This window comes from Hippoglossus stenolepis, chromosome 2 (assembly GCF_022539355.2).
Source record: "Hippoglossus stenolepis isolate QCI-W04-F060 chromosome 2, HSTE1.2, whole genome shotgun sequence".
NCBI classification, from domain to species: Eukaryota; Metazoa; Chordata; class Actinopteri; order Pleuronectiformes; family Pleuronectidae; genus Hippoglossus; species Hippoglossus stenolepis.
In genome coordinates this window covers 16,864,956-16,880,670 of record NC_061484.1, presented here as the reverse complement: position 1 = coordinate 16,880,670, position 15,715 = coordinate 16,864,956, and the positions used below count along the sequence as shown (strand labels likewise).

The window sequence follows — 15,715 nt, the reverse complement described above, 5'->3', positions numbered from 1 at the left end:
AGTCAGAAATCCTGCTCACCAGAAAGGGATGTTTTAAAGGCAGCAACAGGTTTGTCAGCAGAGGAAGAAGTGGCTAAGTTAGCATTAGCAGCAACTGCCAAACCAAACTGCACGGATGAAAAAGGAAATGAAAAAGAAAATAACTAAGAGAGAGAAAAATATTTCCAGTGATGCCATTACACTGTAATTCTGGGAAAAAAGTGCACTCTGGGAAAAGCTGTCCACAAATTGATCATCCATCATTTCTTAAACTCCCCGGATTTTCTCAGAAACTTCTGCTGTGTTTACGTCAAATCGAAGTTATAACTATCACTTTTTACAGTAAATTATAAGATCATGTTTATTAGATTTTTTTCTAGTTCTAATCACCATAAGTAAAGTTGTAATATTTGGAAAGCTCAAACATATTAAGCTCATGTCACTTCCTGGGTCAGAAATGTCTGAGGTTTTGGCCCAATGGTACAAATACACAACCGTGTTAAATTATCTGATGACAGGAATGATCGGCATCATGGTACGTTGGCCACACATGTAGCTTCACTCTGCTCTGGGATCAAACCCTCGCCAACTCTTCCTTGCATGCGTTTCTGCCAAGCTAATTTTCCCTGCTTCAAACCAACATGTGATGAATGGCCTCCTCACTAGCCACTTTCAAAATAGGAAAAAAAACTCTCCCTTCTCCTTCCTGCAGTCGATCTCCGTCGGCCTCTCCCCCATCTCCGAGACAATTACAAACATCCCTCTTCCCATTTATCACCAACAATTAACCAGCATGGACGCAGGCTACTTCATAAGCAGCGAGAGGAGCGGGCGAGCGGGAGGAGACGAATGCGAGCGGAATGAAGTAGAGTCAACAGTGAGAAAGAGAGAGGAAGGCTGACAGCACAATTAAGGTTTTTAATTCTCTGCTTGAGTGGGCCGGTCCAGTCTTTATGCTAATTAGGATGCCACGGCCATATAATAAATCTCTATGATCCAGCCTCATTTCCCCTCTGTCTCTTTTGTCTGTCTCTTTAACACACATGCACATACACACACACACACACACACACACACACACACACACACACACACACACACACACACACACACACACACACACACACACACACACACACACACACACACACACACACACACACACACACACACACGTAGAAACTTCATCCATTACTTTTTATAGCTACACCCTTCGGCGGGAGTGTTAACAGTTTTGATAAAATAGTTTTTCTTCTTGCCGTTTTTAAAGCATCCCTCAGATCTGAGAGCCACAGCGTGTCAGCACACACCGTTTACTGGTTGGCTGAGCAACTGCCGCCTTGGCTCAATGCCGACACCACATCTAGTTTCTCTCCCTGTTAACTCCCTTTATTAGTGTTTTTCGGGAATGTGGTTTGCATGCCTTGCACTGCTGGACTCGACTCCACACACACACACACACACACACACACACACACACACACACACACACACACACACACACACACACACACACACACACACACACACACACACACACACACACACACACACACACACACACACACACACACACACACACACACACACACGCCGACACAATGAATGCATACGATTTTTCTCTTATTCCTCTTCTTTTCTCTTATCCGCTCATCTCCATTTGACAGACATGTCTAATGATAACATCTGCAGATGTGAAGCAAACAGCACAACAATCCGCTGATAATTGGGAGCCACGTTTAAAGACGGAGAGAGAGGGAGAATGAGGGAGATAGATAAGTGGACGGCAGCAGGCTGTTTGTAAAAGAGGCAACTAGCAGAAGTATTTTCAACCTCATTTAGGTCACAAGGACACGGGCTAATCAGTGTTTTTTCTCTTTCCATCGCAAAGCCAATTTAAAAACAGTATCTGTGTGAAAATCAACTACAGTCGTAGGTTCATTAGATAATTGAAGGTGGAAGCAGGTCCAAACAAACTGCTGATGAATTTTAACTCATCACTGAGCGAGCGTCCTCAGTCTGGTTCTGGTGTGACGCCTCTCCTGGTTCTTCTGCTGGTACAACACTCTCTCGCTAGCGGTGTCACTGTCAGCCATTTTGTGCCGCGTGAGGGTCAAAATGGCCCCAACCCAAACCACCAGGGCCAGGTGAAGCAGGTACAGGGTGGAGACACGTCAGCAGCACCGAGATGCAGACGGAGGCAAAGCAAGGCCAGGCCAGGGGCAGCAGCACGGTGTTCTGGAGGGAGCTGATGACAAGAGCCGGGACAGACAGGACCAGTCTGAGCAGCGTGGAGGACAACCACGAGTCGCTGCCTTGCTCCGGGACACAGCCTGAAAACAGCAAAGTGGTCATGGGACATGTTAATAATGATCTGAAGGGATTGATGTACATTGCACCAACACAATTTCTTTAGGATACCTGACAACAGTGGGAAAAAAAGCCGTGGATACAAAATGACATTGAGTTTTAATTTCATGTATTAAACCTGTGTGTTCATGTGGTTGCGTTCACGCTATCTCATGTCAGAAGAACAACTCGGAAATATTTTTTATAATGCAAATATTGGAAAGACGTGTCAAGGTGTAGTTTAAATGCTCTAAACACATAAACGCATAAATACAACACAGATTTTTATTGGGACCCCCGGGGGCTCCTGGCCCACAGGTTGGGAACCACTCCACTGTCTCTATCTATTTCTCATCAGCTCACCTCACAGGGGTCTCCATGCAGAGGGTCACTGGACGTCTGAGCCTTGAGAAGCCCTGAAACAGACATGCAGACAGAAGAACACAGAAAATGGACGTGTCATGCAGCTGCCTCACAAATAAAAAAAAAACACACACACACAGCAAGCAAAACTGTTGGAGCGTATCAGAGTAATAGCACTCCTCAAGAAACATAAACTCACATAGGAAAAGGAGGATGAGAGCGATCGCCAGCAGAGGCCTCATTTCTCCCACACGCCTCCACACTCACAGAGCTGAAAACAAACAAAGTGGGGGGAGCACAAATCTGCTCCAGGGTTCAGGCCAGTGTCTGAACATTTTATTAACTTGAAGACAGCGGTACGCACCAAAACACTGATGCAGCACAGTCAGCTCCCTGCTCCTCACACAGTGGAGGCCTCACCTCTGTTGCCTCAGTTCATTAATCCTCATTAAACCAGTGTGCATGATTTTTACTCCAGTCCTCCAGCAGGCATGGACTGAGATCTACACAGTGCCCCCTGTTTGAATGGAGGAACAATGGCAGCAATTGCTTTCAATACCTTTTTTTGAAAGGTAAAATTCTTGAATAACTCACTGACTTGGTTCATTTTGCCTTCATTAAGAGGTCCGGGTGATTTAAAAGAATATATGGCAGTAACTTTCGGCTTAGAAACCAAAAATCTTGATAAAAAAAGTCACGGAAAAGCATGGAGGTGCTTGTGTTTGCTAGACGGGAGGAAATAGAGGGAACTCCAATGTCACCCAGTGAAGCGTAAACCTCCGTCAAGGCAGTCCCCTTAACAGTCCCCTTATGAAACCATATTTAAATTCACTGGATCCAGATTTTTTATTTGGATCAGCACCAAATTTCACACACTCATAAATATCAGTTCCCTAAACATGCCCATTTTTTTCCCATCAACATCCATGAATTACTCCCTGGGCAATTGGTGAAAATATATAAGATAAAATAAAAATAAATCCTATCTCTTAATATTAAACAAAATGATAAAAAAAGATTCCTGGTTCTGCCCAGAAACAAACAAACACGGGACAGGGGGGAAAGCATAACCTCTGTGGTGGAGGTAATGATGAAGAAGTCTTTAATGTGAGGCTGGTGACAGCTGTTTTTTAGAGCAGCTGTTGTCACACACACACACACACATTCTCCGATCCTCCAACCTCAGCCCAGCAGGAGTCTTCCTCACCACTGGAATGATAAGGACGGTACAGGCCTATGGGAGGATTCTTCTTTTTACCCCCTCCAACTTAACTCCAACCCTCACCTCTGTCTTAAATCACCCCCCGACCCTCTCTCAGAATCCATTAAGGTTAAACCCTCCTTATCACCACCTCCACCCACCATTACTATTACCCTTCCCCTCCCTGCTGAGACGCCAAGGAGAAGTTGCCACAAATAAACATCCATTAGCTGCAACTCCGTCATGACAGAGAGGAGACTTCTGTTTTATTCTCTTCAGATGTTTTAGGCGATGATCATCATTATTCAGTCATAACAATCATGCTCCTCCAGCAGCTTCTGCCATAACAATCATCATCCACCGTTTTACATCAAAGCTGAGCTATTATCCGCCACTGTCGTTATCAACTCACTTCAGAACTTACAAATACCTGCAGTTCAATGACCACAAGTTTTTATTTCCAACTGTGTCATAGCTTTGGCATTATCGTGGTTAGGAACACTACTTTTGCATAAACAACACAGATAATGTTTGTACTTAGTTTCTATGGTGCAAACTAGAAGAGTTCATACCTCCACCAAGGCCCAACAGTCCTTTTGAAACCACATTTAAATGAACTACATCCAGATTTTTATTTGGATCGGCACCAAGTTGCACACACCCGTATATATCAGTCTCTTAAACATGTCTAATTATTTTTCATTAAGATCAATTAATTCTTTGAGAAATCAATAAAAATGTCAAAAAACACCCTATCTTGCGATACTCCGGGATCCGCCCACTGATCCAGATCCACACCAGATTTGAATGGTTTCTTCCCGAATACAGAAACATTACATCTTTGGTGGAGTAAACGATGGGTATGATCAACATTTGAGTGCAGAATGTGAACTTGGCATCTGTAAGTATCTGAAGTGAGAAACACTGTAGATATCTGACACCTTTCACCCCTAATCTTATTGGTGGTAAATGCTTAGAGACTCTGTCACTGAGCCAAACGATCACCATCAATCTCTGCACCCGAGAGGAGTGAAGACGAGAAGATGAACATAAGGATGACAGTGAAAACACACGACTGCGCCATCAAACTGCTGAACAAAAATAAATACTCAATCCACTTCATGCGTCTCCACACACAGACAAGTTACACTCAGCAGAAATCATTTATTTTGCTCCCTTTACATTGTCAGTAAAAAAATTTACAGACACGACGCGACACACATGAAAAGCACCGACAGGAAATAAAAACAGACACTTCATAGAACCACGTCAAAACATCATGATGGAAAAAATGTACAGACATAAAAAAAACAATGAAAGTAAATTAGTAACGCTCTGCTTATTTATGTTATTAAATCAAGTTTTGCACCTACAGGGGAGAATAACAATATCATGACATAAATATGGTAATAAGAAGCCAGAAGGTAAACTATAAATACATTACACAAACATGCATGCACACACACACACACAGACACATCATACACACCTCAAGAGAATTGACATGGACCCTATTTAGCCTGATAATTATGAAAAAGGGAAGTAAAACAACAATATTCTACATAAAACAAGATACAGTATAAAGGATCTTGACTTGTAATTCTCATAAATTCAATGTAACACATACTCTAGAGATTGCAGACTGGCCTAAGGAGAATGTTTAATATTCATACAAAATAATGAAGGACTGATCTTTAATGCTAAGACTCTCTACATCCGACAGAGGGGTCACTGCTGACAGAGAAGAGCCAGTCTATTGACTTGGAGAGGAGCTGAAAAGTGCTTTTAAATCCTGGATGTGGAGAGGATGTCCTCAACCAGGTGCTTGTAGACCCAAGCGTCTCCCTTCAGCCTCTGGCGGCGGACCCCGACCACCTCAGGCCTCTGCAGCAGGCACACCTCCAACTCAAACGCCATCGTCACCTTCCCGTAGTCGCCCCAGGTCTGACACTTGAGGGTATATCTGAATGCAAGGTAATAAAACATAAGGATTTGAATAAAGAGTCTTCTGGTAAGAAAATAAGGGGAAAATACAAGTTAACCGATACAAGGCTTGTGCTCTCACCCTTTCTGTGTGAAGTCAACCTTTTTCTCCGGCAGGATTGAGAGGATCTGGTTAAGTATCTGGTCCGGATTCGTCTGACTCGTCAAAGTCACGTTGTATTGTGCCTACAGGAAAACACACACGGATCAACAACGCTGCCTAGTAATGTAAATGTATTAAATATTTGACAATTCATTTGTATTTAAGTCATTTACCAAAGAAAACAACAAAACATTGTCTGGTTCCAGTTATGAGGACTTACACTTCTCTCTGTTTTAAACCGTTATATATGAAATCTCTTTTTTAAATATCGCTCAATTTCAAGATGTAATATTGTCATACGCAATTTCAAACAATGTTCCTTCGACTCATCTTATCAATGAATCTATGGAGATCATAACTATTTGTAGCACTGTTTTTTACGTGCGACATAGCACAGGTGACTCAGTCGTCCTGCATGTACCTTGATCTTGCGGGGGCCGTCCCGCAGTGCTCGTCTCTTGCTGGGAGTGAGCATGGTGATCACCTTATCCAGACCTCTCTCCAGAGAACCAAACACCTTCCCTCCTCTCTTCTTCTTTCCGCTGTCTTCTGTAACGGCCATGTCCAAAGACCGAGACCTGCAGAGCAAATGGAGGAATGTAATCACTGTGGGTTGACATTTGATCCAAGTTGCTCTCACCTGTCCCTCAGTCCCTCACAGCAGCTCACATATTCTTTCAAAAACATTAGAAATTAAAACAGTTACTTTCCATTCTTGTGCCCTGTAGCATTTCTGTCTGATTCTTGACATTATTTATTGAGATTCAAACTGTCTTATCAGGGAGGCTGTTGATGGACATGTATTTAGGTTTGGAATAACAGTTTCGGTTGAGTCTGTTCAGCCCATTGGCTGCCCTAACATCTCCTGTTGCCTTAGATGTGTGAACTTCAGTCTTCCCTGAGATTTAGGCTTTACGCTGTTCAGGTGCTCATACACTTCCTCCCCCCTTTCTTTCACCTCTGAGCCTCGCCCGTCCCTCAGGCTACTCACCTTCTCTCAGGACTGAAAGCCATTAAGTCTATGTTTGCAGGGTCCTTGTTCTCTGCTGTTCTCTTCTTGGTTGGTTCCTTAGAGCCACTGCCTCCATCTACAAGATGCAATGGAACAGAAATGATTTAAACAACCTCAGCATCTCCTGAGAGGAAATATAAAATGGGAAGATTAAATGTACAAAGTCATGACTACAGCTCTTTGATTGTATGCATTGAAATAGCTGGCTTTCATACTGAACACCAAGACTTTGGTGTACACAAACAAGTGGTCTGACACACACACCCACATTCTTGTACTTCTGTCTTATTGAGGATACTCTTTGGCATAAGAAATTTGCCAGCCCCTTACCTTAACCATAAGCATCACAACTAAATCCCTGACCTTAAACCTAAAACCAAATCGTAACCCTAAGACAAGCCTTTGAAAAAGTGAGGGCCCGCCAGAATGTCCTCCCTTTCCAAAAATGTCCTCACTCCGTGATGTCTATGCTCAAAATGGTCCGCACAAATATATAAGTACAAGTACACATACACACACACACACTCACAGGTAGGCTTTGGTGGCAGGAGAACACATGTCACTACAGCCCACGAGGGACAGCGAGCAGAGGAAAGAGACAGCTACACCTGTCACGGCACACGCCTGGGGACAGACCACTGTGCTCGTGTGTGTGTGGACAAGTATGTCAGAGGCAGCGTGTCTGTGCTGTAGACATGCTGCGCCAGAACAGGCGGCTGGAAAGAGAGCAGGACCAAGCCCGGACACTTTAACACCAACGGGCTCTGTGGCGGAGCGTTAGCTGGGTGGTGGCTGAGTTTATAGTGGAAACTAATGAGGCTGGACATCTGAGCAGAGGATTCACCTTGACAAATAATTAAGACTTTAATGATTCTCCATTCATATTAGTGTCCTTCATTTACAGATAAGTGAATAGAATTAGCTTTCCTGATAATAACCTCACCTTTGAGTTGACAGTGATAAGTGTGTGTGTCCATTCACAGTGGCGTAATGACAGCTAAATCATAGAAATATGAGTGGCTTCGGGATAAAAACAGGTCCAATAAATGAGTTTATTACCAGAAGACAATTTACTTGCAAATGTGTGGCATGTGGATGTGGCACTTGTGATTATGAGAGCTGCATGAGACGGAGAGGGGGGCAGATAAATGAGACTGGGCATTGTGCAGAGGGCCAATTGGCTAATGCAAATAATCTAATAGAGATGGTGCATAAGGCTTTTTTTTGGTTTGGAACAAAAACAATTACAGCACAAACACAACCTGCATTTTGAACTGAGACTACAGCCATTTGTTGAGTATCCAAGAGATTCTTTTTACCTTTAGGTGTGAGTGCGTTGTTCTTGCCGCTATTGCTGTCAGTATTTTGATTGGGTGTGGTCAACACATTCCTGTGGCGTGCATTCTTCTTACTGGACACCGGAGTTCGAGGAGGAGGCAACACAAAAATGTCTAAATCTTTATCTTGAACAGCAACATTCTCCTTGTTCTCAGCGGTTTGCTCTTGGTCTCTGTCCCTCCTCTCCTGGCGATGCTGCGCGTTCTTCCGCCCCCTCTCTGGAGTCGGGCTGTAAGCATATCTTCTCTCCACTGATGGAGATGCCAGTCTCTTTAGGAGGAAGCGTGAAATGTGGCATGAGTATATTTCTCTGGAAGACTCATCAAACATGCCCCAACAGAGATGTTTTTTATCCAAACATGCTCCTTTTTCTGAACCTTCTCTAATAAGGACACAAAGCAAAAGCATATATTCAACCTAACTCTCACACACCTTGTCTTTGTTGCTAGCACATCCGTCTGGCTGCCCTCTGACCCCCTTGGGTGTGTGTTGTTTGATTGGAAGCCAGGGACAGTCATCAATGTAGTCTGAGCCAAAATCCAAAGAACCCACAAGCACAGCATCTTCATCCTCACTATAATGAAGAGCTTCCCTTGACTGAAAGAAAGAGAGAAAATCAGAAATGGAGAAAAACAAGGGGAAAAGATCCATGACAACATTTGGTACTGGTAAACAGTAGGTAAAACCCAGTGCAGACAGCAGAGCATTGTGGGCATTGTGGTCCTGAGTCTGACCTGTAGACCCTGTTGTGAGGGAGAGTAGGAGTCCTCGCAGGGAGTCGGCTCAGGGCGCAGACGGACAGGTTTTCCCCTCTGTTTCTTTGACAGCAGCAGCAGGTAGATGGCTGTGGTGTGGTCGTACTGCCACTGTGGGGGTCAACAAGTATGAAAACTATGTAAACTATCATGTTGACACAACGTCCACATTTTGTAATTTCTTCATACAAAACACAAAATGAGTGGATGAAGATCTGATCAGCATAATAAACATCATTGTCAACATTAAATAGTGCGATCAAAGTGGCACACACCTCCTTCACCAGTGCTGTGGTGCTCTCTCTCGATCGCTTCATGTTGACTGCCATCTCAGTGATACAGTCCTCATCTATGTGACCAAGCTACACAAAACAGAACACAAACTGATCACTGGAAATACAAGACAGACACTTTCTTTATATGTGTGAAAACTAAAACAACATTTCTCAAAAAATAATGCATTATATATTTTTGTTGAGGATTGTGGGGCTGTTCTATGGAAAAGTACTTCTGCGGTGACTGGAGCAAATTGAAGAGAAAGAAACTCAAACAGAATCGGATACTGACGTGTTTGTTGTTGTGCATTTCTGTTATAAAAATATAAACATATATAGATATTTATTACACAGCTTTTGGTGTGTGTTTGTGTGAGTGTACCGGCTGCCTGCTGTACCACTCCACAGGGCTGTTGTAGTCTTTCAGCACCCAGGGATGGTCCAGTAGATGGCGAACAGCAACACGCCGCTTGGGGTCCACCTACAGGACACACACAGAAACTACAACTGAATTTGGAACATAATACACAACCAATGTTTTAGAAAATCCCAATTTTACAAGTTTTATGTAAATTCTAGCAGATCAAATCCAGTGAATAGCATTAAGTGATACAAAGGTCTGCAAAACTGAAAAAATAAATAATAATCTCAATAATCTCTAATTTCATAGCAAACAGGCTTTTTCAGCAACCTTCCTGCAGCAATGGAGGTAAAGTAAGCTTTGAAAGTTAATGCAAATAATTCCAAAAGTTGTCCCACCTTTAGTTGATAATTTACCAACTCTTTACAAAAGTTGTGATGGAACAAACTGTGTTACTGCCTCTGATGCGTTATTAGGACAATATTGTGCTGCAGCAAGTACAGCTGTACACAGATTCAGACAAAGCTGTACACAGATTCAGACAAAGATTTTGAAATTATATTTGGGTTTGGGTCGGTGTTATTGGCAAGGCTGATTTTTTACACTGCACATGTCTGTAATCAGGGAAACAAGCATTAACTATGTGTGTTAGAGACAGGATAACACAAAATAAGTGCAGCTTACAGTAACCGCGTCGGGGTTGGACACAAAAGTACAGAACGCCTGTTGGGTTCGAGGCTGGCAACGTTAGTTTTCTCTCTGGCTTTTACGGGTTCAGACATGGATTGAGTTTTCAAGACAACTGTGAAAACTGTGGCGACCATTAGGCTGAGAGGACAATAAATACAAATAGATAAAAGAGGAAACTGAATAACCAAAGGATTTACCTGCATCATCTGATTGAGGAGGAGGACACTACCTGGAGAGAGCCACCGGGGGTTATCGTATTTACCTCTCTGAAGATGTTAAACACAGACAACCACATTATTAAACAGAAATACATCATAAACATAAAGGTTTCCAGTATTTAAGGATTTCTTTAAGTGGTAATATAATATTATATAAGGTAAAACAACCAGTGTAGGGGTGGCCTCCAAATATTTAGCAGCAATGCAATCATTTTCTATTTTTATACAAAGATTGGAAAATGTCATTAACAGCCGTTCACTTACCGTTATCTTCCTGTAGAGGACCATGCAGTTTTCGTCATCGAAAGGCAGGTATCCACAGAGCAGAGCGAACAGCAGCACCCCCATGCTCCAAACATCAGCCTGGAGGTTACACATCACACAGCAATATTTCTACTTTAAGTGATACAGCCAGGATTTCACAGCTCAGTTGCACAGAGTCATGCGCCAGTGAATATGCTCAAGACACCATGAAAAAGCAGAATTGTGGAACAGGCAGGTAACAGCCTAAGTGAAAAAATTAAGTTCTGTGGGTTTAAATAAGGGCAAATCTTGAAAATGCCACCCCAATGGTTCTTAAAATTGTAAATGGCACACGTTCGACCTCGCTCACCTCTGAGCCGATATATGCTCTTCCCTGGATGAGTTCAGGGGCAGCGTAGGCAGGGCTCCCACAGCACGTCATCAGCTCATAACCCAGGCCTCCCTAAGAGAGAGACGACCACAGGATAGTCAGATCACACAAAATGCATGTGCACACTGGGTTTGTATTCTGTAATGAGTATTAGAGCCAGACTGATACTGGATTTTTGGGGCCAATATAGAGTTTAGGGATGAAAAAGAAATCGATTAATATATTAGACAATATCCTTCATATATATATATACACACGTGTAACAGATGCTGCTTTGTATGGTAAATAAAGGGAATCAGAGCGCCCCCTGGTGGACAAACTATGTGACGACACCATATCTAAAATACCCCAAGCAACACCCCCTGCTCTGTATAGAATTCTGTTAAACAATTTTCCCATTGGTACACATTGGAAGTGTAAGGGAAATGTAACATTTTGACCACAATATGATCATGTTAATTTCCCCTTTGATTGATCATGATTGAATCTCATACAATGTAACCTTGATCATGCTGTATCCTGTACAACTGAATGAATCTTGGCCTGATTGCTTTAACTAAGGCATTGTTGCCTTGATGTCATCAGAAGATCCTGACCTTTGACTTTGTAACAAACCCAACCAGAGTGGGAAGGATGAGCCAAATGTATAAAGACAAAGAACTGTTTCCCATCGGTGTGCATATTACAAACTAACCTTTGTCGTATGCACCATGCTCTGAGCATTAAAGTGTGACAATACTGTAAGAGAATTGTGTCTCGTTCCTCGTTGTTAAGGTGGGATTGCAGAAATTGCCACGACAATTTGGGGGCTCGTCCGGGATGCCTAACTCATTCACGCTTCAAACCACTTTCAAGACCAAGTATAAATCTGCGCGCAGTCGGTGAGGGGATTCTAAATTGCCCAAGAACCAGAAGTCTATCTCTCCTGAGGGCAAGTCGTAATCGACTCCCAGGGTGAGAAGAGGCTGCTTGTGAGATCTTGGAATGAAGATAGTTCGATACGGCATCTAAAATTTTTTTAAGGAGGATACAGTATTGAAGACCACGGGGTGACGTCTGAGGTAGAGTGACATTACTTAGGGGTGACGACCCATTGATAAAGGAAATAATGAATAATATCAATGAATGTCATGTCTGAGAGAGATCTCTGTTTGCTGGTAAGTGAGTGACTGCGAATTAATATCGAAATGGGGAAACTTAGTAGCAAACCTTTTACTGAAGTTTCTGATCTAATGGGATGTGCAAAAATTATGTGGGAAGGATGAGCCAAATGTATAAAGACAAAGAACTGTTTCCCATCGGTGTGCATATTACAAACTAACCTTTGTCGTATGCACCATGCTCTGAGCATTAAAGTGTGACAATACTGTAAGAGAATTGTGTCTCGTTCCTCGTTGTTAAGGTGGGATTGCAGAAATTGCCACGACAGAAGGCAGACCAATTCAACTGTGATAGGCCAATACTGACCAATAAAAATCAGGGGATCAATATTAGTCTGACTCTAAGAACTGTGTATGGACTCAGGTAACAGGTTCTGTTGCACCCTGAATATCACAGACATAACTTTGTAGCTTTGTTACACTTTCACTCTTTCAGCCTGTGATGGGACTGATACAGGGTTTCCCAAATTAAAATCTGAGTGAGTGGCAACGGAGTTGCCAAACAGTTCCGCTCTCTTGCTGCGAGCTGGCTTTGAAGACTTGTCATATTTCATTGATCTTTCAAAATGTCTGATGAGGTTTGTGGTGTGGAAATGTTTTAACGATCAGTTACTAATGAATCAGGCTAACCTTAATAATTTTGTACTTCTTCCATTCCTTTCATATTACTGGGGAAAATAGCTAACAGGCTAAATATGTTTGATATGCACAGAGTAGGACAGGAACTGTGATGTTTTACCTTAGGTTTGGCACAAAGGCCAAAGTCTATGAGCTTCAAATTGTGGTTTTCATCAATCAACAAGTTTTCCTGTAGTTCAAAGAGACAAATATGGCAGCAGACGTTAAAATCATATGAAACAGCAGATACCTCGACACAATTTGCTTCAGGTTCGGTCAGACAGGAGGTTTTTACCGGCTTGAGATCTCGGTGTGCATATCCCTGACTATGGACGTAAGCCATCGCTGACACTATCTGTCTGAAAAACACCCTGGTCTCCTCCTCTGACAGACGGTCCTTTGCTATGATGTAATCAAACAACTCTCCACCTGGGCAGTACTGAGAGAAGAGAGGGACACAAAGGAGCCAAATGACTGAACATGACACTATCACATACACACTCAAACATATTTTCTGTGTGTATGGTGTAATATTGTGTGCTTACCTCCAGCACCATGAAGATCTGTGTGGAAGTCTCTATGACCTGGTAAAGACGGCACACATGCTGATGACTCAGGTTCTTCATGGCCTCAATCTCCACCTTCACACGCGGCAGATCATCCTGGGGAGAGAGATGACAAACTGTTTGACTGGTGCTAGGTGCTTTCAGACATTGAAGTCTGGATATTTCCCTGATTTTTTTTTTTTGTGAGAACGCAAATGTCTGGGCTGTAAATAAAAACATGTGACTTCCCCAGCAGAATCTATACATCATCTCTTTCCTCCTGCCTGCTCTATCCAGGTGCCATTCCTCGGCTGAATGTTCTGGACATTTCCCTGTTTTTGTGAACGTGTCTGACCCAGAGAATCTCCTGTTGCATTACTCATGTGTGAAAGGCAAATGTGTGCACACATTTTCCCGGAGATCTTTTTGGAGTTCATGTCTGAAAACGGTGTATTATGCTTTACATCTTCATTTACAAAAAACGTTGATGTTTATGTCTGGTGTATTCTGCCCGTCGACTGAGTGAATTTGAAATTGTTTATGTTTTTGTACTATTGTGTTGTGAAGACCTCCTGAAGATGAGCAACCTTCCGAACTTTGTGGTAGAAAAAGGAGATTAGATAAAAAACAATAAAAAAAAAAAATTTAAAAAAAGTGTCGAAAGCAAGTAAATCTAAAAAAATGGTTGACTTGTTTAAAAGAAAATCGATAAAACAAAATCCTTTTCTTTAAAGACAAACATTTCTTCCAGCTGCTGGTTGGAGAAAGCAGAAATGTAAGCCTCCATCAGCTTTTTCATGTTTAACATTTAGTAAAATAAAGAGTGCACATTTCATAGACCGGTTGTTGACAATGAAATTACCTCTTTCTGACTTACCCCCAAATCTTTCTTGTTCATGATTTTAATGGCAACCTTCTCTCCCGTCAGGAGGTGTCGACCCAGCTTGACTTTAGCGAAGCCTCCTGGAAAACACACATGGTTCACAGCTCACAGTGGAGACGAGAAGACCCCCACAGAAACAAGAAGACCATTAATACGGACGTTACCTGAGCCGATGGTCTCATAGACCTCATAGTATCTGTGGAGCTCGTCCGCTCCGCGGGGCTCGGTCCTTTCCACGGGCATCGTCCCGTCCTCAGCCGCACGGTGATAACACTTCCTGCGGCCGGAGAACAAGGTTCGCAGCGGCAGTGTTAAACTCAACTCAACTGAAAAAACACCGAAACGAGCTAAACCGGGAAACTATCTTCGTGTTCGGGCGTTAACATTAGCAAGTTAGCACCGAGTCTGTCCAACATGCTCTGGTTAGCTAACTAGCTTCACCAATGCAGAGCAGACTAGTTCAGACAAAAGTCCATAACACGGCAACACGTAACAAACTGTCAGTAGAAGCTGACTGAGTGAAGTTACCTGAGTTAGTGTGAAAACTGGAGAAGAAGCAGGCGGAGTCCGTAAACAACCATGAGCAGAAAACTCAGCTCTGTCACAAATGTTCCTCACACAGGTTTGAATTTCGTACGTTGACGTTGACTTCACTTCCGGTTTCCGTTCGGTGCTTCGTCTGCGCCCTTGTGGTGAAGAATAGTTACTGCAGCCATTAAAACAAGAGGTCTGTACACAGATGAAGTGGAAAGAATATTAGAAACATCAAGTCAAAGTACTTGTGCCAAACTGTGTAAAAGTATGTATTATAAGGACAATTTAGACAAAGTATTGGAAGTGAAAACACTAAATGCAGGGATTATTGGATCAGTGGACCAATTCCTACACTGATTGATCACTTTTAAACAGTGTGAAAATGTAACGCAATTCATTGTAAAAAGATTTCGGTGTAGAAAGGAGTAGAGAGTACAGATGTTTTCTGATATATGTGTCATGGAGTAAATTACAGACAAATGTATTTAACGACAGTAAAAAAAGTAAATGAACTTTGTTACATATACAATCCTGGGGGTCACCCATGGGTTCACTGACAAGAATGACCACAAAGAGACCCAGAGTGACAAGAAAAGAGAGACAATATAAGCTCAAAGAAAACAAGAGAACCACAAAGACACCTAAAACAACTATGAAGCAACAACAGATGTAAAACAACTACAGCAAGACAAAAAACGCCGTGAAAAAAGCAAA

The 15,715-nt window shown here is 42.5% G+C and overlaps 1 protein-coding gene across 1 annotated transcript; it reads right to left on the bottom strand.

The window, feature by feature from the left end:
• Positions 1-5,041: 5,041 nt before the first annotated feature.
• melk (maternal embryonic leucine zipper kinase) lies at positions 5,042-15,145 on the bottom strand. Its single transcript, XM_035145848.2, has 18 exons — positions 14,996-15,145; positions 14,632-14,744; positions 14,462-14,547; positions 13,585-13,701; positions 13,335-13,478; positions 13,161-13,229; positions 11,241-11,333; positions 10,892-10,990; positions 10,607-10,675; positions 9,741-9,839; positions 9,359-9,445; positions 9,063-9,194; positions 8,761-8,925; positions 8,310-8,598; positions 6,970-7,066; positions 6,400-6,556; positions 5,958-6,061; positions 5,042-5,855 (listed from the first exon to the last, which is right to left on the bottom strand). Exons 2-18 carry the CDS (start codon positions 14,708-14,710, stop codon positions 5,678-5,680), a joined length of 2,064 nt encoding a protein of 687 aa, XP_035001739.1. The 5' UTR covers positions 14,711-14,744; positions 14,996-15,145; the 3' UTR covers positions 5,042-5,677.
• Positions 15,146-15,715: the final 570 nt, after the last annotated feature.

Excerpts from the sequence above, each read along its gene's own strand:
- melk (XM_035145848.2), bottom strand. The coding sequence starts at position 14,710 with ATGCCCGTGGAAAGGACCGAGCCCCGCGGAGCGGACGAGCTCCACAGA. Across the intron at positions 8,599-8,760 it reads GTGCTAGCAACAAAGACAAG|AGACTGGCATCTCCATCAGT; the intron begins GTGTGTGAGAGT and ends TTCCTCCTAAAG. Across the intron at positions 6,062-6,399 it reads ACGGCCCCCGCAAGATCAAG|GCACAATACAACGTGACTTT; the intron begins GTACATGCAGGA and ends GTTTTCCTGTAG.